The following is a 27,297-nucleotide window of genomic DNA, read 5'->3' as shown; positions in this document are numbered from 1 at the left end:
GTTCATAAACAAACGCTTCATCTATATAAACACTTATTAACACTATACTTACTCTCACTACTCTTTTTCTTCTTAAAGAATTTTCACCGCCGCCCACAAATCACAATGTCGACAACCATGTCTCAGAACTACAATGTCTGCGTCTCCGCTTCGTTCGCCATGGACAGTAACTCTTCTTCAACTTCCAACTTCTCCATAGACCTGAAAGTTACGTCAAGTTATGTTTCAGATGCCACCGTTTCTGCGGACAAATCCTACCGAACACGGAGATTATTCGACAGACAGAGCGAGATCCAAAGCTCGTGTGCCGAGAAATCTTTTCTCATTCCATGCCGTTCTTTACTGTCGGATGACGCTGGTTCTTTCTTCAGTAAGATGATCACTGACATGAACGTACCCTTTTCTTTGGATAATCTTCAGTGGAAGACAATTCCAATTTATGGCTCGGTTTCTTTAGCAAATGAAGATGAACTTATCAGGAAGATTATCAGTTCTGTTCGTTCCGTGGTGACCTCAAATTCGACTTCTGATCAGAGGAACAAGTTGAAGTTTCTACTGAGTATCGAAAAGAAGATTGTAATACCGCATCAAGAATATCAGGCGATGGCTAATGCAAGAGAAAGGGAATTATTAGGACAACGTGTGTACGCAGCAGTTGGTCGGATCATTCGACGGCCAATTCTTGGTAATTTGAGGCGGCTTACAGAAGGTTCAGCTTATAGGTCGAGTGAGTTGCTGAGAGCAATAAGGGAATCATCAGAACAAGCAGAGTCCAAGCAAATTCCGGCATCTCAGTCATCGATTGAGGCATTAGAGGAGGTGATACGTGATGGCAACGATCTTACAACAAAATGCTCAATCTGTTTGGAAGATCTGGTGATTGGTTCTAGAGTCACTCGCATGCCATGCAATCATGAGTTCCATAAGGCCTGCATTCAAGCTTGGCTGGGTACCGCCCATGCTTGTCCTTTGTGTCGTTCCAAATTGCCAACTATGTAGCAGAATTCCTGTATTTTTCTGCGCTTTTTAAGTTTAAATTTTTGGATCAAAAACAAGTTATTCTTTTGCATCTTTGAGAAAAGTAAACATGTTTAGTGTGATGTAACAATAAATAAACATTCACATTGTGCAAGTTATTTCTTTTTGCTTTTAATCTGTATTTAACTTCGATTCAAATCAATGGAGCACAACCAAAATAAAGCCGTAATTTAGCCAACAGGAGCTTTAGTAATTGTCAAGTTCAAAGGAAAAGAATGATAACTTGGTAAAAGAATGAAGAGATAAAACTTACAATACATAGTTTTTGATATCGAAATAATACTTTCCCTATTTTTCTTCATTCTTTTACTGAGCTACCGAGAAATTTGACGAAAATAAAATAAAATAAAATAGGACCAACTATTCACTAAATGTGATTCAGATTATAATACAGACCATGCCATCCATCTGTACGCTCTTTGAGCTAATGAATCAACCTACCAGCCAAAACTTTTTACGGTGTACCATAGTTGCTCAATTTGGATGGTTTCTCTGCATAACCATTCATTTACTACTTGACGATGCTCTCCTCAATTAGCACCTAATCAAGTAATCCTTGATGAACATATACAAACATGATATTCCACTTTGTGCGTTATAGAGATTCCTGCACAAGGTTGCTTAAAAAGCTACCAGAATGGATTGGCTATGCCAGAATTATGAAGAATCATGCAGAGAGTAAGCATTCCGTTGATGTGCAGACATGGAGAATTAACCTCAGCAGGTATAATGCAGTAAAAGTAGGAATCCAAGAGGCCAAGTTTGAATGCCAAAATGAAGACAGGAACCATCATGAGCTCTACATTTTCACATTAAACTTGAATCCCAATTTCTAAAAGAGCGTCCAAACAGATTGCGGCAATAATCGGCAAGAATCTGTTAGTACGGAACCAATGCCCAATGTCAGTAACTGAGACTACAAAGACAGATTATTCTGAAAAACAAGATAAAATGTGCAATAATATTTATTATTAAATTTCAAAATCTTCAACTTTTAAAAGTGTTAAGGATGATGTAAAATCCTTACAGAACCAACAGAATTAAAAGGCACTGGGCAAAATGATGAAAAGTAGTAGAACCAGAAAATGTGGCACTCTATACACTGGAGATATCCTCATCTATTCATTTTTTTGAATTTTTCAATTGAACTTCATTACTAAAATGCTTTATGGTTCCGGTAATTTTGTACTTTAAATTTTCTTCTTTGGTAAATTGGTTATTTGTAGCTAATATCTATCTAATATCTATGCTGTGATGTTACTCCACAATCAGTCAACTAAAATTTACGAATCATTGATTAAAGGCAAAGAAGATAGTGGGTACCTTCTAATCTACAAGTAATCATGAAGTACATCACTGGATGAATTCTTTAACCTACAACTTTGCCCGAGATGAACATCCCCGAAAATATATCTGCATGCAGGATAAATCAAACAGAGAAAACAGGACAGGAATGGTCGAAAAATAAATATTTTCCATAGAGAAAATAAAAACCTATAAACGCAGTACTCAGGCCAAGCGCAGCGAGCTTTCCCATAATCCCAATAGCAATCACCATCCCTTAAAGGCCCACGTAAAGCTGTTTCAGATGAAAAATTAGGGTAAATTCAAAGATCAGACTTGAATATGAACATCTTGCACAATTTTCACCTTTTGTCACAAATTCTGATTTTCCATCAGAATTGATATCATGATAAATCTGAAGCCACAACTCTCTCATCAAAATCTCAGATCTAACAATGTTCCTGTGATTTGCTACATGAGAGAAAGTAAATTTAATTAAAAGAACGAATCCTCACAAATGTCAAACATGCACTCAGATATAAAGGATGATACATAATCAACTTCTCATGAAAAAACATTGCAGAAAAGCATAAAATCCTCTAGAAAGAATCTTCCAAGAAAATCGTGATTTCACTTAAAGTGATGCCACACATTCATACAGAAAATTTCAAAAAACATCAACTACATGAGACAGATCCCGGAAAATGCAATACTTCCAAAATTCCTAAACCAATTTCAGCTTTAGACAAAATACACAAATCTATAGACTATCACGCAAAGTGTATGAGAACTACAAATTTGATCTCACTTGAGATTAGATCATCTGCAAGGCCTGCAGTCATTAAACTTATCCGAAGGCTAAATCAACTTTACAAGTCTCGTGTTTCTAAATGTCAATTATTGCTTATAGACTATCCATACAGGGAGCATCACTCACCTTTATCCAGCTCCCACACTGCCGTCCTCTTTCCTGGAATACTTTCAGAATCTTCATAATGTGTGATGTATTTCACCCGTTGAGACCTTGTCATGTTGGGACGTATATCAGTGTCGTGCTGATGTTTTACATTCAATTCCACTTGTACATCAGACCCATCATGATCTGACTGAATTTTTTCAGAACAAACGAGAAACCAAGTCTCAAAGAAAGGTTCAATTTTCAGGTAACGGCAAGCATACTAGAGATGGAAATTTACTAATGCATATCAATTAATCAGTGACACACTAACACTATGATCACCATGGAGATATGGAATAACATTAAAACATAAATTGACAAATGACTCGAATAATATAAACCCATTTATAACTTATAGCCACATGAACTAATATCAGATACTACAGCAGAACGTAGGAGATATTATTCAATCTAATAAGCATTTAAGTGCTGATGTAATGTTGACTCAATCTTGATGTTCAGAATAAAACCATAAATAATGATGGAAAATATAGAGCTGAAAAGCCTGATCAAGGAAATTATAGACTACAAGGCATAAATAGAAGTACATCTTATTTGCATGTATAAGTGGATGCAAACCAGTATTTTTAAAACCGAATCGCATTAATCGGGAACCGGTCACCTGTTTGGTCCGGCTAGATATCAAAGTCAAAAATATTAAAATTGGTCAAGATAAGAGTTGAACCAGTAAAATTCGGTTTTTGCCTAAAACCAATAGAACCCGGGTTTTTTAAAATAAGAGCCGAATTGACACTCATTTGGTTTTATGTGGCTCCACTCATGTGCATCTCTCACACACTCACTGTCTCGCACAAATACATTTTCCCATACACACTTTCTCAGTTTCTTTACACCCTCTCTCTCAAACACACTCTCATATACATAATTTCTCACACTAACTCTCTCAAACATTCTCTAGAGCCTACACGCTCTCACACATGCTCTCAGTTTTCAATTAAATATTAATCATTTATTATCATCTTTCACATAATAAAATTTAACAATTATTTTTTATTTATAAAATTTTATATTTTATATTGTATAATTTCTTAATTCAGTATTAACTAATAATGAAAATTAAAAATTTGAGTTAAACGGGTTGAACCAGTCGAACCATGAACTACTTGTGAAGCCGGTTTGATTTCCGGTCCGGTTTTAAAAACATTGATGCAAACCAACTAATTCTAGAACAGAAGGTAGCTTAAAATTAGAGAAACATGACTGGTCAATAAAATGAAGCAGAAACTTAATTTTACAAGATGAAAGATAGAGGAGCGAAAATACTTGTAATGGTCATAATCACTCGTATCAGAATTATACAATTCGACACGATTCATCACCAAAAGGAATTGTATCTAAGAAGAATCGTAAATTAATCAGAATTAATGCCAAATCTATGGAATCGATAATGAATTGTAACGAATCGTTCAATTTAATCATCCGATTCATAAAATAAAAGAAATTAAAAAATTAGGATTAAAGAAGATCCAAAACATGACGTTTCATATGCAATAAATCGGAAGTGTGTTATAAGCTAGACTAATAATTTATTAGTACCCTAGATAATACTTAAATCTTTTGATACCTAATTTTATTTACTCCCTCCGTCCCAATAGAGTTGTCCACTTTGCCTTTATCACACATTTTAAGAAAAACTATCATTGTTTATGGATTTTGTAAATTTTTCTTTACTTTTCTTATTATACCCTTATTTAATATAGGGTCCACTTATAATTTACTTTCAATTTACTCATTAGTGGATTTTAAATAGGGGTAATATAGGAAAGTTGAGTGTAAAAATTGTTACTTTTTGAAAGTGGACAAGAGTTTTCTGGACAAAAAAATTTCTCAAAGTGGACAACTCTATTGGGACGGAGGAAGTAGTAATTTTTATTTTAAGAATGTTAGAATCTAAACAATAGTCGTTTTTCTAGGCACTTATGTTAAAAGAGATACTAATTTTATTTGTTAGGATAAATAGTCACTTTTGTGTTCAATAGTTATTTAGTTCAGATTTTGTCAATATATGAATTCTCATATATAACTTATGTCAGTATAATGTATTTAAAGCTAATATTGAAAAGATAAAACTAATCTTACGATTCAATTCTCGATTCACTAATCAAACATTCCCATTATCGATTTGAACCTTGATTTTGACAACTCTGAGGATACTGCTTTACTTTTTAGAAGGTTGAGAATACTGATTAAGTTTTAGGTGCTCCTCACAAATGCACATTCAGGCACACATTACATTGACTATATTTACCTGAGGAGCTCTTGTTATATTAACTTTTGGTCCTAGCCAGTGCTTGCAAAAAGAGAGAGAATTGTATGGTACCTGGAATGGTGTAGTATGTTAACTGAAACTAAAGCGGCATATGAAATTTGAAATTATTATTCACATGTGATATATTAAAGCTTACTGTTTCATCCCCACTTGCAGCTCCAGGATTCCCCTCCACCGCAGTCCCTGACCTACAATAAGAGCACATTTCTGTGACTTACAACTCATAAGAAAACTAAAAATTTCAACAATATACAGCATGTTGTCTCTTTAAATTGCAGCCAACAAGTGCAGCAACAATATCTGTTTGAAGAGCATGTGGACAAGGTAGACGGCACGCATTTCAAAATACCCAAGCTGAAGAAGTTAACAGGCAAACATGTTTCATCATTAACACTCTACAGGAATGCCATCTCGTATTATCAGCAAAGACATAGTAAAGATGATAGCTAAAGGAAAGAGCCTAAGAGGGTTCTTAAACCATTAATTACTCATTATAAATTTATGAAAGCCATTTTTTAGGGAAAAGGGACAAATATGCCCTTATGGTTTGTAGCGGGGAACAGCAGCCCTTCGTGAGTTTTTTTATCTTGATTAACCTCTTAACGTTTTAAAGGTGGTTCAAATATGTCCGTCAGTAACAGAGTTAAAACGGTGTAAAATTTCAATGACGTGGTGAAACAAATCATCACATAAAGAATTAGTTGGCATGCCAACAATAATTTATGTGGTCTCATATTTGCCATATTAACTCTTTTCATCAAATAAAATATTATCATAGTATCATTTATTTATTCCAACCACCAATCACCGCCATCTCTATGCGGTTCTAGAACCCACTCACCACCACCATTCCTAAATGAATAATGAGACATGTTTATGTCTAAATCCATTAAAACCAATAAGATCTTATGTCATTAGGGAAAGAACTAGTCAATTTCTACTTCTTATACACCAAAATGGAGGAGATCTTTGATTATAGAAGACAATTTAACACACTGCGAACTTCTGAAATTCAAAGCAAAAATTTGGACGATGCAAAAAAAAGGAGAAATTTGGAACGGCAACTCAATGGCTACACATAAGATTTGTCCCTGAAACAAACTCTTTCTCTGATCATCTTCAATAATTAATCTTCATTTAAATTTGCAAAGACAAATCAGAAAGAGCACAATTTTCCGATTAACAACATCAATTGAAGACCATCTTAATTCTCTTATAGGTCTCATCCACCTCCATCTCGATCCTTTGATAATCCATTTTCTAGCAACAACATCAACATTTTTTCTAACTACGGCAACCACCACCATTATTGTGGCCCTAACGAGTATCATTCTTCTTCTATTGTCGGCAGCGTTATCGCGGTCCCTTGGATAGTCCTCTGCATCCTCCTCCTTTAAATGGTGGTTATGGAGGATTGCTCCAATTGGAGGCAGCGGTGGGAGTAATGTAGGGTTTCACCTAATGGGAGTTGGAAGTCATGGAAGAATGAGCTTGGTTGGGTGGCTCAAGGGTGGAGGCAGGCAGGCTGGTAGCGGAGGCGGAAGCGTGGAAGGAGAAGAAAATTAGATTAGGTTTTTGATAAATTTTTAGGTAAAGGAAAGTGAAGGTGGACCAAGTGAGGCTGAGGTGGCGTGCAAGAATTGAATTGTCAGCATTTCCCAGTCCACATATACAAGAGTTAACATAATTTTCGTAAATAGTTAACAATGTTATAACTGAGGGCGTATTTAAACCACTTCTAAAACGTTAAGAGGTTTATTGAGATAAAAAAAATCATTGAGGGCTGAGTTGTGCTCAGCTATAAACCATAAGAGCATATTTGCCCCTTTTCCCTTTTTTTCTTATAAGGGACACTTGTGTTGGAAACAACATCTTTCTACCAACGATTATTGTAAGTTCTACCAACATCTTTATGCTTCATGTCAACATGAGATGATAAAATGAAAAAGCTCAGCAATAATATTTAAGATTCCTGGACAGAATTGTGTTTCTTCTGTTAATAAATTCCTTCAGCATATTAGTTAGAAAGTGAAGATTAATTTTACCAATAACATGACTATTCATCAACTTTACCTCCCTTCAATTTTTCTTATAAAGAGTAGGTTTCTTTCATTTTCAATTTTCATACCTACAGAAAGTAGTAAAATCACACTATATTCTTAAAAACAATAATTTGAAGATGTGAGGTTTTCAAACTAGTATAAGAAGCAACTGAGATATGCATAGTCTTGTTCTTGTTCCGGATGGCTTGCTCCTTCTACCAACTTAAAAAATTCATATTTTATATGACAGTAGAAGCCACACTGAGCAATCAGCTGAGCGTTAAGTACTAGTGTCTTATAATTTGTCTCCCAGACCCCAAAAGGAGTATTACACGAGCTGCTTCTCACTGGCAGAAAATATTCTTAGTACATGACATTAGTTCTTTTTTATTTTAATAGAAAATGCACATGCACAGACATGGAGAGAGCCTAAATATCATCATTTCAAGCTAGGAATGAATGGGTTAGTACACAATCATGCCAATGATGAATAAACTAGTACATGTATGAATTGTTTATATTAATACAGAAACAGCAAAAACGCACTTACCTTGAGAATAAAGATCCTTCCTGCTCGTAAATGACATCAGTAATGATCCAATTATCAGGGTAAGGCTTGCCACTTGGCGCAAAATAGTAGCCAACCTGTTTTTCCATTGCCAAGATACCAAAACCATCATCCCCTAGTCATAAAAATGAAGTATTTAGCATGACAACAAGCTAGTAGCAATTAAGTAAGCTATATAGAATATAACCAGTTAATACAATGAAAACAAATACAGAATTTTTCTGCAATGCCTAGTGATGGTGATATTCAGGCAGGGGGCTGGATGAAAGAAAGAGGGAAAATAGAAAGAGAGAAAGGAAAAACCAGTTGCACAAATATGACTTTAAAAGACTGATTCTGCAGAACATGTTTAAAGCACTTTAATCCAGCATACAGTTAGCAATATTTCCAAATGGAACAGCACTTTAACAGCACAAAGCTTATAGCCAAATACAATATAAGGAAATGCATAAGCAGCCATTTCTGGCATAAATACAGGAAAAACGAAAAAAATCTTGCATGTATGCAATTACACCAGTCCTAGAGAGGTTTGTTCATATAATGCAGAAAAGGCCACATTTGCTTAAAGAGGAAAATTGTACCTCAGTCTTCATTTCTACTCCATAGATGCAGAAAACATTTTTAATTGGTGGTCTCTCCCAAGGTGTAAGTGGATTCAGTACAGGATCACCATGATATGACCTGAAATGGCACAGAAAATTTAGATTAGGAACTGGAACCACACTAATAATTCCAATAAAAAAATTTATACATCTCGTGACATCAAGACTTAGAGGCAGATGTATGACGAGGATCTTACTATTTAGGCAAGTCATATAACATTTTTTCAGTAATATTTAAATATTAAACCAGACAATTTCTTGCTTCGCATGATTCTGAAAACATAAAATAATGAACACCCTTCATACTAGTGCCATCGAAGATATTAAATTACACTAAGATTGAATAAATCACAACATGATATGCTTATAGATCTTAATAATGATCCACATTTATAGACTGATAAGGAGATAAAGACATGATCCAAATGGACTACCAAAGTGCTCATAAAGAAAAGGCCAAAACAATTATAGACAACAACATTATGCAAGAAAAAACGATGGAAGTCTAAGGTCAATGCAAATTACATCCATATTATAGTGAATTGCATGATTCTGAATGCATCTAGCAGGTAATTTTTTCGACATAATAAAGCAAGAGAAAAATGCAAACATCCAGATAGAAATAGTTAAGAGCATGCCCACCTTTCTAGGAGGTATAAGAGCCTCTTGCTATCAGAATCATAATTTTCGATTGCTTTAAAAAGGGTTCCATCTGATACTTCACGAGCTGAAAAAGATAATTGAGTAGTAGGGTATCCACATTCTACACTAGACAAATTGGTTTGAGCTAGTTCTGCAAATGATGGATACAATTGCGTCGCTGAAAATGTGAAATTTGTATAAGTTTTCAATGATAATTATTGTCTTATTGAGATGAAACTCTGAGAGTTTTTGTCTTACCCCTGGTAGAAGGGATTTCAATGTTGACTAAATTTGTTGGCCATCCAGAGTAATTTGACTGAAACTCCTGTTCCTCACAGTGATACGTCTGATGACTTTTCCTGGATGACCCAGAGAAATGCTTCCAGTATGGGTTATCAGATGTACAGTATTTTGAAAAAGGCATCATCCATAATGAGGAGGAAAAAGAATTGAACATCAATCGAGCTGTTCCCTGTTATCTTGCCAAAGCATATCAAGAATGTGTTAAAAATCACATGAGAGATGCCTTAACTCTAACAAGCTCGTGAAAGTCACATTATTAACACTCCAACAAGCATTTGCGACTTTAAGATTAATCAGATTACTAATGCAACTCCTTGCAGTGATTACATAAGTTCATATCCCTTCAAAAGATAATATAGTTTATTAGATCATTGAAAGTCTTTAATAGCTTGACATGCTTAGCATCAGGAACTTTAAAGATTTGGTACAGCCCAAATAAACTAAGAAAATAAACTAATTGGGTAACCTCAGAAACAGGAAGACCAAATGTTTCTCCGAATAGTGTTCCTTTGACTGTCTCAGTGGCACCGAGAAGAGGAGCTCCTGCAGTCAAGCAACAGTATAAGATTGAATAAAGGGCATCTTTTAAAGGAATTGTCTTTTAGGCAAATAGATCTATTCAAGTCCACCATACCAACAGCAAAATAAGCATGAATATGTTTGTCTAGCCACTGATTGTAATGCTTTGGTGCGATTTCTAGCTTTAACCATTCCAAAAAGTAGCGGAAGACATGGTTACCCAGTGAATGGGCAAGTACAATTGATGGTCCACCGCGAAGCTTAAGTGTAGTCTCAAATGTCAACCTGCAAATGAGGATGTAACAGAAGTCCAAATCTGTTAAATAGAACATGAGATCTCGCACCAACTAGTTTATGACATATTGATTCAGACAATCATTTTCTAAATTACTAACACGGATTCAGGGGTAGATAAATTATTTGTTAAGAGATCCTACAGCACAGTGAACTGGTAGTGTCGAGTCAAATGCACACGAATTATTTAACTTATCTCCTTGAAGCACAAAAGCTTAAAATTCTAGTTACTTTTCCAACTGATTAAGATTGAGAAGCAACTTTATATGTATTGCATGCACATACATCCTATTTTTGCAGGCTATTCATAAAAGTACAGTAAATACAAGTTCACCTTGATTTAGACATTGTAATGGAAAATTTCAAAGCTGCAAGCAGCAACAGCAATCCAAACATCATTATTGGTTTAACAATAACAAGTCTGACTTTCTGAGTACCTAGGGAATAGATAATTCTAAATCTGTTATGCTTCTTGCTTAGCACAGTTACCAAATAACTTCTTAGAAAGTAATTTTACTGGACCAACGCATACAGTATTAGGAATTACCAAGTATTCTTGAATCTTGGAGTGTATCATCAAACATAAAGAACTTATTCTAAGCAAACAAACGATAAAAAGTGTACAATATTCATCAGAATCTGTCAATCAGATAGCCAAAGACGGAGTAAAAGCAACTTAGAACGTATACAAACTTGAGCTTGTGAAAATAAAGGTCTCGCTCCTCAAGCATTGATGGTGATAATCTCCAATCATATGGAACAGCAACAATTGCATTAGCTTCAATTCCAAACTCAATACACCATTTAACCCAATCTTTCCACACAGAAGAAAGTGGACCTATGTTGAAAAACACTAAATGTTCATTACATTCAACTATATCGCACAGAAACACATAACAATCATCACTGGCTTAAAATAAACAATATACAGGCCATTTTTAAATTGAGTCATTTGCAATAGATATATTAATTCGAATTCTTGCAAAACCATGTCACTTTTGAAACTATTTCATCTTTTTCAAATTGCTAACTTTTAGATAGAATTGAGTTCTAAGAAATATGAGATCTCCAGACCAAAAAATTAACTAAGTAAAAATCGAATTAAGTTGCAATTTTGAGACTGACAAACACGGTCATAAATGAAACTAGGTAGAGAAAAAACCTGTTATATAACCAGGATCAAGCTCAGTGATTGCAGAAAGACCGCTATCAGGCCGTGACTTGCATTCTGGATGGTCTGCTTGAGTGTAAGGATCAAGTAGCATGCACTTAAGCCAGCAATTTACAGCAGAAAGAAGCTGCATGACATAGTAATCATTGATACTTTTTTCACTACATTATCAACTTTGGAAAAAATCCGCAATTTATATTCTAAAAAATCATAAAATGCAATAATAACAAATTCTGAGCACAGAACCGACTGATTTAGCCAATAACCAATGAGTCAACGAAAAATTGATTATCGCATAATAACCACAAATAATAACAGGACAGAACTATTGAATCAGTATCACAAGCTGAACTATTTCAAGCATTCCCTAAGGTCAGAAAACTAATAAAAGCAAAAGCTTCCAAGCCAAACACATGAATCACTACTACCTTCAGAAACTATACCAAGTCATTTCACCACAATTCAACTTCTAAAAAAATGCGACAATAAAAAATCCTCCAAACAACAAATCACATAATGCATCGATTACGGCATAACAATCTCTCTAAAAACAGCAAATAGTCATAAAACAAGCATGCATTTCACTATTTCATCAACCAAAACTTTAACTTAACAACATTTTCAAGCATTTAGTGAATAACAAACGTAAAATAAACACATGAATTACATTATTGTCTCCTTCATTGATACTAAAACACATTTCACCACAGTTTATAAGCTAACTAACTACGATAACTAAAATTGACACAATAATCACATAATGCATTAATTTTTGACGCATAATCTCTCAAATTTCACAAAAATAAACATAAATCATAGAAAATAAATTACTAACACAGACAAAGAGATTATTATGTATTATTTACTTTAGTAGTATCAAGCCAAACAAGGTCGAGAGGATTAAAATCGAGAGGAGAGAGCGGACAATCAAGAAACGACCATGCTCTAAGCTGAGTAGAAGCGAAACCAGGTATTATAATTCCCGATAGTTTCAAATACTCTTCTCCGGAATCACCGTATGTTCCACGCAGACCTCCGACGCCGACAATAATCAGAACCGCCGCGACGACGGAGAGATTCAGGAGGTTTATTATTGGTTTCATTTTAGCAATATTACATTTTCTGTTTGGAGAGAGAATAAAATGTATTATACGTGTGTAACTGTGTTACATACATGAAAATGTGGAGTGTGTGGGACTGATCTTCAGTCTGACTATTATTAGTTTGGAGTTGAAAAGTTTTATGATGGTTGTTTGGAGAGCGGACTGCGTTTTATGAAGCAGATGCGCAAAACGACGAACTACTTCATCGTTTTCAGGAAATGGATTTATGATCTAAATTAAATTTATTTTAGTATCTGCCAAATAAAAAAATTGAAATAATTATTATAGTTGCAATTAGGCCTAATTATTTAAAAACCACTCACCTTATAACTTTTTTCATTTATACTACGATCTAGGAATTCAATTGTATCCTATTTTCGATTTTTATGTTTCATTTATACCCCAAAATTAAAAAAATTGATATTTTAATTAATCTAAGGAAAAAAATATTAAAAATAAGATATATAAATGATTAACATTAACGTTTTATCAGAATATAGGTTAAAAATGAAGGATTAATTTAAACTCTTTTTCAAAAGAAAATAGATCAATTTAACTCAATAGGTAGAGATGATACATAAAAATCGAAAATAGGTACAATTGAAAATTTTCCTAGGTCATGGTATAAATGAAAAAAAGTTAAGTAATTAAGCCTCGCAATTACTGTTTTTCCGCATTTTTTTTAAAAAGTATTATTATTTAAAATTAAACTTATATAATTATGGGTAATAAATAATTCAACCCTCTATTCCGTTCCACTTTTAATTTTTTTTATTGAACTTTTAAATTTATTGAATTTTTAAACTTTTGAATTTATTCTATTTAACCTCTTAAACCATTCGTGAATGACACTCTCGCCGACGTGAATTCTTTTTCTTATGATTTTATGGGTAATGATTAAAATTTAGCATAAACAAACCTTGTTCTCCTTTGGATGTTTTTGGTTTGGGTCTTTCAAAATGTCCTTTGCGTCTTAGTCTTTCAAAATACATAGTTTGACCCTTGAACTTATACCCTTTTACTCATCTAACCTCTAAACTTAACGTCTCACCTATCGAACCTCTAAACTTGTTAAATAATCCGATTTAACCCCTAAACTTGATAAATACGTAAATATTGAACCCCTCCGTGCCACCTGTCACTTGAAACATTTTAGAAAAAATTGTGTACGGATGGGTTCAATATTTATGTTTTTATCAAGTTCAAGGGTCAAATCGGATTATTTGACAAGTTCAGAGGTTCAGGAGACGTTATGTTTATGGGTTAATTAGATGGATAAAAAGGTACAAGTTCAAGGGTCAAACTATGTATTCAGCCAATGGAAAATTAAGGGGCCGATTGATTCGCCACAAAAAGGGGGGGAATGGGAATGGGTATGGGAATGATTCCCATTGTTTGTGTTTGTTTTGTCAAATTATTTTAGGAAATGGGAATGTGATTACCCCCTCAACGAAAATCACACATTCCCCTCTTACCACATGGGAATGGACTTTTGGGAATGGGAATCAAAATTTTATAAAATATTTTAATTATAAATAATAAATATATAATTATTAAAAAAACTATTTTTAAATATTTATTTTAAAAAAATATACTTAAAATAATAATAAAAAAACCTTTTTAATCTTTTTTTCTAAAAATAATTTTTTTTAAGTAATTTTTTAAATTTTTTCGAAAATAATTTTTTTAATTTTTCCGAAAATAATTTTTTTAAAATAATTTTATTTTTTTATATAAAAAATATTTTAAAAAAAAGTATTTTTAATAAATAATAAATAATTTTTTTATTAAACTTTATCCATTCCCATTCCTACACTAATTTTGAACCAAACATAAAATGAAAACAATCATTCCCATTCTTTTCCATTCCGATTCCCATTCCGATTCACATTCCCAACCTTGAACCAAACAGTCCCTAAATAAAAACGGAGGGAGTAGCTATTAATATAAATATATGAATGACATGGATAAATAAAATTATGTGTCCTAATTTAATTGGTTTGGTCTTTAGATGACATGTTTGACTACGTTCATGTAATAACTTCTCACCAAAAATTAACGTTGTTTAACAACCGTTAGTAATAAGGGCATACTTGAGCCAGTTTGAGAACATTAAGTGTATATTTGAGACCGAAAATCATGAGGGGCTGATATGCGCTTCACCCTAAACATCATTTTGCACCTTTTCCCATTGTTTTTCTATTTTATTGTCACTAGTTCCCTATAAAAAATAGGGCTGTTCTATTATCTTCCTTGACGGCAAACTCTACACATTGATCGGTAAGTACCCTTTTGTTTGAAACTATTAGCATGAATGCATGATTTGTCGGTTTGATTTCTTTATTGGCTGATTATAATTATAACTTTGTTTTTTTTTGTCAACAATTAATGAACAACAATCTCTGTTGTTGATTATTGTATTATCTTGATTTTCTTGATTTCAGAATGGCTGCTGGTACCGAGGGAATCAATCTGAACGCAGCTCCAATCTTGAACGGAAACGAAGAAATTGGTCAGGCTGGTGCAACAGTGGAAGACCTTCTGAAGGAGCAAACCCTACTAAAACAAAGAGTTCAGGCACTCGAGGATGCTTTACGCACACCGAAACAATCTGAAACCTCTTCAAGAATGCAACATATGGCCGCCGCCTCTGCTATTCCCCTAATAAACTCCGGCAAGATTCTGGTTGCGCTGGGATTGGCCTGTACCTTCTTTGGGCTCGCATTGGAGTACATCTCCAAAAAACCGCAATGTACTTCATTGATTTCTGGGTAAGTAAATTCTTGTTTAGACCATCTTTTTCTTGTGCACATTACTAGCCATGGATAAATTTACAGAATAGTTTGTTAGATTGACTGATGGTATCCCTTCAATTGTTCATCAGAGATCTTGTTATTAATGCAGTGTTAGTTTCTATTTTTCTTGTTTCTTTACCATTTAATTACTGAGTTCATATTTGTGCATGAACAATGATCCATAGTCATATTTCAGCACTGATTTAATGATCCATATGTAGTCCAATTTCGTATGTTGTTTCGGGTCTCTCAAACTCCCTTACTCGGCTACGCAAGCAAAACTATCATGTCTTTGCTGCCGTGTCCTGCCACCGAGATTTCATTTGCCTAATTGTTGAGGTTTCTACTGAGTATTAAAAAGAAAATTGTTATACGGCATCGAGAATTTCGGGCCATGGCTTATGCAAGAGAAAGGTACTCGTAGTCCAACAGATTGAGGCTGAAGTTTATCAGGTCCTTCTTCAACGGCCATTCTGTAACAGAAGTCGTTCGTTGAGAGCGATAAGGGAGTCATTAGATCAAGCAGAGTCCAAGCAAATTCCGGCATCTCAGCCATCAATTGAGGCACTAGAGGAGGTGATACATGATGGCGACGATCATAATGTTCAATCTGTTTGGACGATCCGGTGATTGGTTCTCGAGTCACTCGTATGCCATGCAATCACAAGTTACATAAGACCTGCATTCTGACTTGGTTGGGTACTGCCCATGTTTGTCCACTCTGCCGTTCCAAATTGCAAACTATGATACTATCTAGTAACTACTTCTTTCATATTTTTGAAAAGTAAATATATTTAGTGTGATGTAACAATTAATGAGAGAATCTTGTTTCAAAATGAAATTTGTAAAAATAAGTTTTATTGTCTGATACATTCATTCTTAATAGTGAGTACATATATACAGAGAATTGCTAGGGTTCTCTTTTACATAAAAGGAAAACATTAATATGCCTAACTAATATACAGCTCATATATGAAATATGCCTATGCCGGCTAATATTTCTATATGAGGAATTTAGGATATGGACTCTCAATAATCAATAGTTTGATGTAATAGTGTCAGTTTCAACATCTTTCGTTATCTTTTCCAAATCATCTGCTGATTCGGAACTTATATCAGTGTCCTGGGAAGTTTCAGTTGCATGCTTAGAATGATTATCAGATGATTCTGTTTTCTCTATCTCTATCATCCTTTCGATGGCTTTGGTTTCAGCTTTCACGGCCCACCCATCATCATCTAAATCTATGCGCAACAACACCTGAAGCTGTCATATCCACTGGATTTTATGAAAACTTGTCGAGTCATACATTTTGGAGTGTTTTCTTTTGCGAAAATGTTTTGGTCATTTAACGTTTCAACATTTTCCTGAAATCTAGAATTAGTAGAATATTACCTGATTGGATCCGCTGAATCAAAGGCGGACTTCATGAGAATTGTCGGAACCAAGGGGTCCTTTGAGAAGTATTCTCCGCACCTTGTGGCTTCCACTAGAAAATATGTCTAGAACAAACTGTATTTGGCACATACATATGAATGAAATCAACTCAGCAACGAAATAGTGCTTCTGAATATACATATACATATACAATATACCTGATAAGATATTAGAATGCATGAAATTCAAATTTCCTTCCGTAGTTTCCCAAATCTGTTTGTTTTCTGAGATATGGGAAAATATGGCCTCAATCAGCTCTTTTATTAATTCCCTCAACCAATTTTCCTCATAAACATTGTCTTCAGAAAGTTTACTTAATTTCCTCAGTTCTAAAAACAACACCTGATGTGCAACCAAATCAGAACAGTATCAGTTAAATGTTTGTATGCAATCTACTCATCTATATAGCATAAAAATAGGAAACACCCAAAACAGAAAATGGAAAACAGTATTTCAACAAAAATATATTATAAGTAGAGAGTTTCAGAATATCAGAACATTTTCCTTTTTCCGAATTGTCAGTGTCAGACTGAAGAACTATACCTGAAATACAGAAGAGGGCATTAGTCCACAGCCCAAAGAGGAATTGGTTTCGCTATAAACACGCATATACGAATCCGATTTGCAGACATCACAGTAATCTATCTATAAATTGCTGGAAGAACTGATTTCTGAGTTGAGCAGATGCTTCCTGAATGAACATTACACAAGTATAAGATCCTGCTGCTGAACACCAATCGAGCTGCCTTCTTTTCGCTCAGAATCAATGGAATTTCCTCTAAAAATATTGCTAATAGTAGTGTCGATAGATTTACTCGTGAACCACCTTTGTCCAACACATTCACACCACAAGCAATGGCTTTACAAATTAAGGATGGTTATATACTTCAAGATAGAGGTTTGTGAGTCCTGCTAGAACAGAACTTTCCATATGAAGGGCAACTAAATGGGTAACATCTTTTGATATAGCCTGCAATAAAGTTGCGAAATTCCGACCACTGTTAGTAAGCAGGCAATATTTGTTAGTTTTTGTATTTTTTATACACTAGTTTCGCATTACGTGCTATGCACGTGGCTCGTACTGTAACTTCTAAATGAACATATTAGTAAATTTATTATAATTATATCAATTTTTTTATTTATAATTAATATTAAATTAGTTAAGAATTTTTGTAAAAGTAAATATAATATATTCGGTTATTAAATTTTTTTTTCATACTGAATTTATTCTTCTTTTGGTTTTATAATAACCATAATAACCATAATTAACTAATTTTATTAATAATATCTTTTAAAATAATAAGATAGAAATTTAAATAATAATATATTGACCAAATACAGTATTTTAATTTTGTAGTTCAATCAAATTAAAAAATAGGTATTCCTACTAATTTGGAGACAATTTAGTTATTTTTTACATACTAAAAATTAAATTGGAGATAATTTAGCTACCTATTCCAATTAGGACTTTAATAACAATAGTGATTAATTAAATAACTAATCAGTTAATGACTATAAAACCTTTATTTAGTAGTAAATTGAAAAGGATTATTCAGTAAATTTGCATGTCCCCCCCAGTCCGTGCTTTTATATACTAGTTTTTCGCCACGTGCTACGCACGTGAGCGATATTCATGTGACCCGTTAATTTATTAAATATAATATTTAAATTTTAATTAATTCTTATATATTATTTTTATTTAAATAAATTTATAGCACGTGAATTATATTTATATGACCCGTTAAATATTTTTTATTGGATTAATATTTATCATAGGTAAATATTTTATATAGTAAATCATGTAGAATTTTTTTTAAAAAATATTTCTCTATACTATTTCAATTAAAATTTTATAATATTAAACTTTATTAATTGACTTGGAATTTAATTTTAATATAAATTTATGAGGATTAGCTAACATTGTTTTAGGATATTATCGTTAACAAAATATTGATAGCTTTAGATTCCTTTTCTCTTTACAATCCTGATTATTGTAGGTCTCTGCTTCCCACTAATCATAGTTAATAAGACAACCTTTTAATCATCCTTCAATATTTCTTCAATACTTATTGATTCTGAATTGTAAGTTTAATTTGGATACTTAATCAATTAAATAATTATTAAAATTAAACAACTAAAAAAATTAAAAAGAATTATTAAAATTGAATTTGTATTTAATTTTGTGACTGTTTATAGAACTAGTTTCGCATTACGTGCTATGCACGTGGCTCGTAACGTAACTCTTCAATGTACATATTAGTAAATTTATTATAATTATATCAATCTTTTATTTATAATTAATATTAAATTAATTAAGAATTTTTATAAAAATAAATATAATATATTTAGTTATTAATTTTTTACTGAATTTATTCTTCTTTTGTTTTTATAATGAACATAATTAAATAATTAATTTAGTTTTATTAATAATATCTTTAAAAATAATAAAATAGAAATTTAAATAATAATATGTTGACCAAATACAGTATTTTAATTTTATAGTTAAATCAAACTAAAAGATAGGTATTCCTACTAATTTGGAGAGAATTTAGTTATTTTTTACATACTAAAAATTAAATTGGAGATAATTTAGCTACCTATTCTAATTAGGACTTTAATTACAATAGTGATTAATTAAATAACTAATTAGTTAATGACTATAAAACCTTTATTTAGTAATGAACTGAAAAGGGTTATTCAATAAATTTGCCTGTCCCCCCCCCCCATCCGTGCTTTTATATATAGTATAGAAGATTAGATGTGTTGAATGAGATTACAATCAGAAAGCTAAATAGTTGAGGGCATTCAGGTTTTAAAATGGTGAAGGAGCCGTATAACATCCGTATCTTTAGTTTGTTGAAGAGACCAAATGGCTATTGGAACATTTAGTTTTTTTGTTTTCAAGATCTTGCATTGGAACTGTCTTAACACTGTTAAATACATTATCATTCTATTTTAGAGAATCAATAATCTTATGATGCTGCCCAGCAAAGTTTGAATAGCCTTCTAGTGAACCTCTTCTATTAAAAATGCAAATCTCCTTAAATTGTTTCTTTGTCAATACAATTCATGGATGGAATTCGTAAGCCACATCGGATCAATTTATAGTTTATAATTTTTGTGTTTGTATTAGAACTAACTTCTTAACTAATTAAACTTGTAAACAACTTCTTAATGTTTGTGTTTGTTATAAAATTAACTTCTTAATGTTTGTGTTTGTTATAGAATTAACTTCTTAATTATTTAAATTATATTGAAATTACATTTGTATTTAACTTTGTAAATATTTTAATTATTGGAGGTTATTATTGTATTTTTGTCTGTCCTCCCCCGTTCACAGTTATAGAATACTTATAGATTATAGATAGATAGATAGATAGTATAGATATAGATTAACATATAGTATTTTTTATTTTTAAATAGTGTTTTAAAAATCGAACTGACGGCTAAATCGATGAAGCCCCCGGTTCCCGTTTTAACCGCCGGTCAAACTGGATCAATAAATTTTTTGAAAAATAAAAAAATAAAATTAGCGACGGATTTTACATTTTCAGCGACATATTTTTCCGTCGCTAATTCTATTCATCCGGTTCGATAGCAGTCCAACCGTTTTAATAACCGATTTAATGACTGATCCGTCCGGTCCAAACTGGTTCAACCAGATTTCCTGTTTTTTGTGTGTTTTGAACCTAAACACTGGCCAGATCCCGGTTCGACCAGTCCTACCGTCCGGTCCGGTCTTATTTTAAAATACTGATTTTTATTATTAAAAAGTGTGATAAATAGATTAATGAGTAAAATTAATGATTTATTTGTCTATATCGTATTTTCAAGATAAGAATAAGGAATTGTCTGATTTATGTATTTTAAAGTAAAGTTTATTTTATTCATTTTTCACCATTAAATGAACTACTAATATTTTCATCTAATGATGAAAGTAACATAATAACCTAAAAATTTCTGCAACTTCCGTTATAAATGTTTTTGTTCTTTCTTTGTTCAATGAACAACAATTAAAGATTTTCATAAAAGTATGATGACGATGAATCATTTTGTTTGTCCCAATTAATGAACAGGCTTAGTTGATAACTCCATATCTTCACTCGGATTCGGTTTCCTTTTCAGTTCTTGCAGAACACTCTTCATCTACAAGTATTTTAAAACAAGAAAATAGGTTTTCCTGAGTCGGTGAAACAAAACTATATAAATAGACCTATTTACACTACTCTTTCTCTTCCTAAAGAATCACCACCATCGCCACCAACTAGTCGCAATGTCGACAACCGTGTCGCAGAACTACAACGTCGATGTCTCAGCCTCGTTCACCGTAGAACCTAACACTTCTTTAACTCCCAACGTCTCCATCCACCTAAAAGTCACGTCAACTTATGTTCCAGACGCCACACTTTCTCCGGACAAGTCCAACCCTACACCGGGATCCTTCCTCAATAGAGCGAACCAGATCGAAACCTCACGCGCAGAGAAATCTTTACTCATTCCAGGCCGTTCTTTACTGTTTTATAATGATGGTTCTTTCTTCGGCAAGATGATCTCGGACATGAACATACCCTTTTCTTTGGATAATCTTGAATGGAGAACAAGTCCAGGATTTGGCTCGATTTCTTTAGCGAATGAAGATGACCTTATCATGCAGATCATCAGTTATGTTCGTTCCGCGGCGATCGAATATGCGACTTCTGATCAGAGGAACAAGCTGAGGTTTCTACTGAATATCGAAAAGAAAATCGTAATACCACATCAAGAATTTCAGGTGATGGCTTATGAAAGAGAGAGGGAATTAGCAATTCGACGGTTTGAGGCAAATATCAATCGGATGCTTCAGCAACTGGGATTTCGTAACAGGAGAGCGATAAGGGAATCGTTAGAACAAGCAGAGTCCAAGCAAATTCCGGCATCTCAGGCATCGATTGAGGCTTTAGAGGAGGTGATGCATGATGGGGACGGTCCTACAACAAAATGCACAATCTGTTTGGAAGATCTGGCGATTGGCTCTCGAGTAACTCGTATGCCATGCAATCACAAGTTTCATAAGACCTGCATTCTGACTTGGTTGGGTACCGCCCATGTTTGTCCGTTGTGTCGTTCCAAATTGCCAACTATGTAGCGGAATGCCTTCCTTTTTTATGAGCTTTCTAGGTTCTAATTTTTGTAATATGTATAATATTTTATACTACTATCTAACTAGACCCCAAACTAAACTGAATAAATATATTTAGCCATCTTTATTAGAGAATCTTGTTCACAAATGAATTTTATCAATTATTTGCTGCAATATTGTCAGGTTCAACATCTTTCATTATCTTTTCTTCACCATCTGCTGATTGAGAACTTATGTCAGTGTCCTGTAAAGTTTCACTTGCATGCTCAGAATGATTTTCAGGGGATTCAGCAAGATCATCAACAACCTTATCATTTAAAAGTAATTCTGTTTTCTCTATCTCTATCATCCTTTCGATGGCTTCGGTTGCAGCTTTAATGGCCCACGCATCATCATCTATCTCTCTGCAAAACAACACTTGAAACTGTCATATACACTGCATTATACGGGACCTTGTCGAGTCATACATTTTGGAGTTCTGTTTTCATTTACGAAAAAGTTTTGGGAACTCTGAAAGTTTACAGCTTATTCTTGTAATAAATATCATTTTTCCATTAGAATTTTACCTAATTGGATCTACTCCAGCTGAATCGAAGGCAGATTTCATGAGAATTGCAGGAACCAAGGGGTCCTTCGAGAAGTATTCTCCATACCTTGTGGCTTCCATTAGAAAATATATGTCTAGAACAAACTGTTTTTGGCACATGGACATGAATGAAATCAACTCATCAACCAAATAATGCTACTGAATAATGGAATGTAAAAATAATATACACATATTTATACCTGATTTAAGATTTCAGAATGTTCGGCATTCGAGTTTCCTTCATTAGTTTCCCAAATCTGTTTGTTTTCTGAAATCCAGGCGAATATGGCTTCAATCAGCTCTTTCATTAGTCCCCTCAACCAAATTTCATCATAAATATCGTCTTTAGAAAGTTTATTTAATTTCTTTAGTTCTAAAAATAACACCTGATGTGCAACCAAATCAAAACAGTAATAGTTAAATATTATTTGCAGACTGTTAATTATAGCATGGAAATGGGAAATACAATGTTTTTACAAGAAGATACTGTAAATATATAAGCTTCCATGTATTATTAGGTGTTTCGTTTCCAAAAGGTTAGACTGAAGAAGTTTACCTGAAATACAGAAGAGGGCATTAGTCCACGAATCAAAGAGGAACTCGTTTCCCTTTCACTATAAACACGCATGTAAAGATCCAATTTGCAGACATCAAGAGACAATAATCTATCTATAAATTGCCAAAAGAACTGATTTTTGAGTTGAGCAGATGCCTCCTTAATGAACATTACACAAGTCTCAAGTTCCTGCTGCTGAATACCAATGGAACCGCCTTCTTTCTCTAAAAATGTAACTAACACTGCTCGAGAAGAAATGTTCAAGTGTCGATAAATTTGCTAGAATAGAAACTTGTTGAGGCACTGATTCTGCCAGAATTACTTCTGAACCACCTTTTTCCAACACATTCACACCATAAGTTATGGCTTTTCTAAGGATGGCTATATACTCCATGAAGAGGTTTCTGATTCCTGTCAGAACAGAACTTTCCATATGAAAGGTAGCTAAAGGAGTAACATCTTTTGATATAGCCTGCAATAAAGTTACTAACTTTCGACCACTGTTTGTGAGCAGGCAATATTCCGGTTGTTGTCCAACAACTATATAAGAGTAGCCTTCATTTAAAATTCCAGATACAAGATATCTGCCTAAAACCCAAGAATCATTAGCTGTAAATATGCTGATAACTTTCTTGAAATGATCAATATGTTTCACGAAAACGTCTTCCATACAAGTTCGAAGATTCTTGATCAACAATGGCTGCAACACCAGTCTTTGAGTTTCTAGTAACAAGCAACATGACATAGCAAATTGCACAGCTTCTATTACTGTCGACAGCCTGCCACTTATATCTGAGATGGACTCAATAAATTTAGTAAAAGTAACGGAAAAGACCTCGATTTCTTGTTGAACCCACTGATTAAATTCTGATGCATAGGAAGATGTTTCTCCATAAAGCATGACAAAGGCTTTTGCTGCTTGAGAAATCATGGAAAACACAAATCTTGTTAGTTCTTTAGTAGGGAATCCTTGAAAACATGTGTTTGATCTCTGAAATTTGTGTATTCCTGAAGCAATACGAGAGCGGTAATATTTCAGCAGTAACTTAGTTGCTAGATTACTGTTTCCTAATCTACAAATGCCAAATAATGCCTTCTGTAGTTCTGGAGCATATGTTCTTGAATTTTCAGCGACAAGAGATAATTGCAGAATTAGCATGGTTTTTCGCTCAGAAATTGCGTCGCTATATAAACTTAATGAATCTGATGAAATTTCATCTTCAAGATGTAGTTTTTGTAAATTTTCTTGCTCCATTTCTATAATCGATATGGCCTCATCCATTCTGTTTTCAGAAATAAGCATGTCTAGTGTTTCTGAAACATTTCTGATATGAACTTCCAGTCCATTTGTAGGAAATGATTCATCAAATATAAGTTCATCTGCTGACTCTATTATCTCCTCTGATAAAACGTTGAGATATAAGCCATTGATCAGGTCTTTTACAAGCTTTTTTTGCATTGAAACATGGGTTTTTAGTTGCATTAATTCCTTTTCCATGTCTTTTACCTCCTCATGTATTCTGCAGGTAATAACATAAGTGGACAGAAAAACACAAGTTAATTACAGTACATAACCACTCAAAATCATTGTTTTAAGAATCAAACTGCATTGGCCGATTCAATCAGGAACCGGAGGTCAATCCGGTTCAATACTTCCCTAAAACCAAAAATATGATTTGACCTCTTTGAATCCAGAAAACCGTAAAAAGTAAAACTATCCAACTCGTTAAACCATAAAAAATAATCTAGTTCAACTACTTTTTAATCTATTTGCTAGTTAAAATTTGACGATATGCGTTTACATTTTAAATATGTAGACTGATTGTGGAAATAAGAGTACATATTGTATAAATATATGAAATGTGAATTCTTGGCCATATTATTTCGGACGCCAGCTCGATTTTAAAATACTACTCAAGTCAAGATAGTCTCCCGAAAAGTTCCTTCAGATACAACATTTTGAAGTAGCACGCACACTTTATTCGATCAAGATTTTCTATTTTGAAAACTTAGCAGTTTGGAAACAAAACCTCATTTTAACACACGAAAGCTTAAAATAACATCGTTTTACTATGTTTCGGTGTTATTGTGTCCGTGCTAAAACAATGAAATGGAGAAGAAAAGACGAAGAAACATTACTAACCCGAAAAAAGCAGAGTAGTTAGCAAGGATATTGGCATGAAAATCCTCATCAAAAGCTTCTTTTATTTCCAGTAATTCCATACAAAGCCTTCCAATCCCCTATTATATATGACCAACCATAAGAAGAAGAATATGGCTCACAAGGATTAATTGGAAAGCAAGCCACCTTACCTTTCCAGTCATTGACTCCATCTCTGGTTCTTCACCTCTGTCACTGGAAACAGACGAGATATCGGAGCCTGTATCGGACTCGGTTGCATCCTCCGGTTGGTGGTGGTCTCTGAACCGGAATGTAGTTGATGATTCCATATGGAAACTCATTAATTTCTCATGAAACTAAACAAAACAGAGGAATTGGCTCACAAGGCATTGCTTGGAGAGCTTTCTTAAGTGGACTTTGAATCGAACTCTGCCTTTGGATTCTTCACTCAACTGATAAAAACTAGGCACCATCTTTGTCCTTCTGTTTTAGTTATGTTGTTAGCTTTGGCGCCATTACTAACAAAACAAATTACTCTTAATTTAAAAAGTTAGTTAAAAGATACAATATATTAAAAAGTTAGTTACAAAAAATACAAAATTGTATATTGTTTTCATGTTTAAACTGTATTATAAAATAATAAATTTTGGATCAATATATTAAAGTCTAATTTATAATAGGCTTAATACATCATTTGACCTCTAAACTATACTATTTTATTCTCTACGACCTCTAAACTAATTTCGTGTTCTTTTGGACCTCTTAACTCTTTTATTTGTTCTATTTAACCCCTCATTCAGAATGTCCACTCCACGCGCGATGACGTGGATAAAATTGCTGACATGGCTTTGCTGACATGAGGTTAAATAGAATAAAAAAAATAGTTAAGAGGTCCAATGAAATATTAAAATAGTTTAGAGGTCATAGGGGATAAAAGGGTAAGATTTAGGGGTCAAAAAATATATTAAACCTAAATATTTTTTTTAATTTAAAATAAAAAGTGATGTACTTTATATATTATTTGAAAAAATCATTTAATGCTTTAAAAATCATGAAATTTAGCGTGTTTTCCAATTTTAACACAAATTTTAAAAATTCAGAATTGATTTGAAAAGTTTGAAATTGCAAAAAATTAAAAGTTGGAGTATTAAAATTTTAAAATTGGAAATTTGTGAAACACACTAAAAATTATAATTTTTAAAAAAAATTAGTCTTTTTTTAATATTATCACAGTATAGTAAATTTATATATTTTATAATATCGTTAAAAACAGACAAACTTCATTTATCATTATTGAAATGTAAACAAATATTTACATGTACAATAAGTAATATTATGTAATTATTTGACTAAATTTCAATATTTTTTTTATTTTTCTAGAAGATTAAATGGATAAAAATTAAATAATTGTATTTTCGAGAAGGTTAAATAGGTAAAAATTAAAGGTTTGAAGGTGCAATAGAAAAATAAAATAAATTCAGAGGTCAAATAGAACAAAATAGTATAGTTCGGGGGTTCAATAGAACAATTTATGCATTTTAATTATCCATCACGCGCTTCAAAGCGTTTGAAAACACGCGCTTTTGCCACGTTGGAGGAAAAAGGTCAGATCGGCAAAAAAGTTTCAATTGACGGGTTAAATAGAACAAAAAATAAAGTTAAGAGGTCTAATAGAATAGCAAATTAGTTTAAGAGTCTTAGAGAATAAAAGTGTATAGTTTAGGGGTCAAATGATGTATTAAGCCTTTATAATATGTAGTAATTTTGTTGACATAATTTTATAAGTTAGTTGTTTAATAAAAGAGAGTTACTTATTACACTTTACATATGCTATGAGTTAATATGATGGCATAACTTCTCCAAATGATTT

At 33.1% G+C, this 27,297-nt stretch overlaps 5 protein-coding genes across 6 annotated transcripts; 3 read left to right on the top strand and 2 right to left on the bottom strand.

Moving 5' to 3' along the window:
- Positions 1-28: 28 nt before the first annotated feature.
- LOC126655952 (E3 ubiquitin-protein ligase MBR1-like) lies at positions 29-1,132 on the top strand. Its single transcript, XM_050350366.2, has one exon. It carries the CDS (start codon positions 106-108, stop codon positions 997-999), a length of 894 nt encoding a protein of 297 aa, XP_050206323.1. The 5' UTR covers positions 29-105; the 3' UTR covers positions 1,000-1,132.
- Positions 1,133-1,379: 247 nt separating this feature from the next.
- LOC126655951 (phospholipid--sterol O-acyltransferase) lies at positions 1,380-12,992 on the bottom strand. 2 transcript variants are annotated; one of them, XM_050350364.2, is made up of 16 exons: positions 12,578-12,977; positions 11,703-11,838; positions 11,234-11,378; positions 10,362-10,531; positions 10,194-10,270; positions 9,683-9,896; positions 9,425-9,602; positions 8,762-8,861; positions 8,163-8,257; positions 5,707-5,758; positions 5,550-5,621; positions 3,260-3,428; positions 2,689-2,793; positions 2,533-2,617; positions 2,362-2,451; positions 1,380-1,914 (listed from the first exon to the last, which is right to left on the bottom strand). In XM_050350364.2, exons 1-15 carry the CDS (start codon positions 12,812-12,814, stop codon positions 2,370-2,372), a joined length of 1,917 nt encoding a protein of 638 aa, XP_050206321.1. In that variant the 5' UTR covers positions 12,815-12,977; the 3' UTR covers positions 1,380-1,914; positions 2,362-2,369. The 2 variants fall into 2 exon arrangements, with proteins under 2 accessions (XP_050206321.1, XP_050206322.1); XM_050350365.2 differs by lacking the exons at positions 1,380-1,914; positions 2,362-2,451; positions 2,533-2,617; ... (2 more) ...; positions 5,550-5,621; positions 5,707-5,758 and adding an exon at positions 7,751-7,959 and having other exon boundaries at positions 8,163-8,295; positions 12,578-12,992.
- A 1,998-nt stretch (positions 12,993-14,990) lies between these two features.
- LOC126656409 (uncharacterized) lies at positions 14,991-16,354 on the top strand. Its single transcript, XM_050350978.2, has 2 exons — positions 14,991-15,094; positions 15,259-16,354. Exon 2 carries the CDS (start codon positions 15,260-15,262, stop codon positions 15,587-15,589), a length of 330 nt encoding a protein of 109 aa, XP_050206935.1. The 5' UTR covers positions 14,991-15,094; position 15,259; the 3' UTR covers positions 15,590-16,354.
- A 4,963-nt stretch (positions 16,355-21,317) lies between these two features.
- On the top strand, positions 21,318-22,169 carry LOC126657185 (E3 ubiquitin-protein ligase MBR1-like). Its single transcript, XM_050351837.1, has one exon. The coding sequence runs from the start codon at positions 21,318-21,320 to the stop codon at positions 22,167-22,169; it is 852 nt and encodes a 283-aa protein (XP_050207794.1).
- A 1,317-nt stretch (positions 22,170-23,486) lies between these two features.
- LOC126657184 (exocyst complex component EXO84B-like) lies at positions 23,487-25,768 on the bottom strand. Its single transcript, XM_050351836.1, has 3 exons — positions 25,619-25,768; positions 25,449-25,546; positions 23,487-24,825 (listed from the first exon to the last, which is right to left on the bottom strand). The coding sequence occupies exons 1-3, from the start codon at positions 25,766-25,768 to the stop codon at positions 23,487-23,489; spliced, it is 1,587 nt and encodes a 528-aa protein (XP_050207793.1).
- Positions 25,769-27,297: the final 1,529 nt, after the last annotated feature.

This window comes from Mercurialis annua, linkage group LG7 (genome assembly GCF_937616625.2).
Source record: "Mercurialis annua linkage group LG7, ddMerAnnu1.2, whole genome shotgun sequence".
In the NCBI taxonomy this organism is placed as follows: Eukaryota; Viridiplantae; Streptophyta; class Magnoliopsida; order Malpighiales; family Euphorbiaceae; genus Mercurialis; species Mercurialis annua.
The sequence above is the reverse complement of the archived record's forward strand: the minus strand, read 5'-3'. Positions and strand labels throughout refer to the sequence as shown.

What these genes read in the sequence shown, in the direction of transcription:
- LOC126655952 (XM_050350366.2), top strand. Translation starts at nt 106, where the DNA reads ATGTCGACAACCATGTCTCAGAACTACAATGTCTGCGTCTCCGCTTCG.
- LOC126655951 (XM_050350364.2), bottom strand. Translation starts at nt 12,814, where the DNA reads ATGAAACCAATAATAAACCTCCTGAATCTCTCCGTCGTCGCGGCGGTT. An exon ending in TCATGCTTATTTTGCTGTTG is followed by an intron (nt 10,271 to 10,361) that starts GTATGGTGGACT and finishes GCTTGACTGCAG; the next exon opens with GAGCTCCTCTTCTCGGTGCC. An exon ending in CTCTTATACCTCCTAGAAAG is followed by an intron (nt 8,862 to 9,424) that starts GTGGGCATGCTC and finishes GTGCCATTTCAG; the next exon opens with GTCATATCATGGTGATCCTG.
- LOC126656409 (XM_050350978.2), top strand. Translation starts at nt 15,260, where the DNA reads ATGGCTGCTGGTACCGAGGGAATCAATCTGAACGCAGCTCCAATCTTG.
- LOC126657184 (XM_050351836.1), bottom strand. Translation starts at nt 25,768, where the DNA reads ATGAGTTTCCATATGGAATCATCAACTACATTCCGGTTCAGAGACCAC. An exon ending in TGGAGTCAATGACTGGAAAG is followed by an intron (nt 25,547 to 25,618) that starts GTAAGGTGGCTT and finishes CATATATAATAG; the next exon opens with GGGATTGGAAGGCTTTGTAT. An exon ending in AACTACTCTGCTTTTTTCGG is followed by an intron (nt 24,826 to 25,448) that starts GTTAGTAATGTT and finishes TATTACCTGCAG; the next exon opens with AATACATGAGGAGGTAAAAG.
- LOC126657185 (XM_050351837.1), top strand. Translation starts at nt 21,318, where the DNA reads ATGTCGACAACCGTGTCGCAGAACTACAACGTCGATGTCTCAGCCTCG.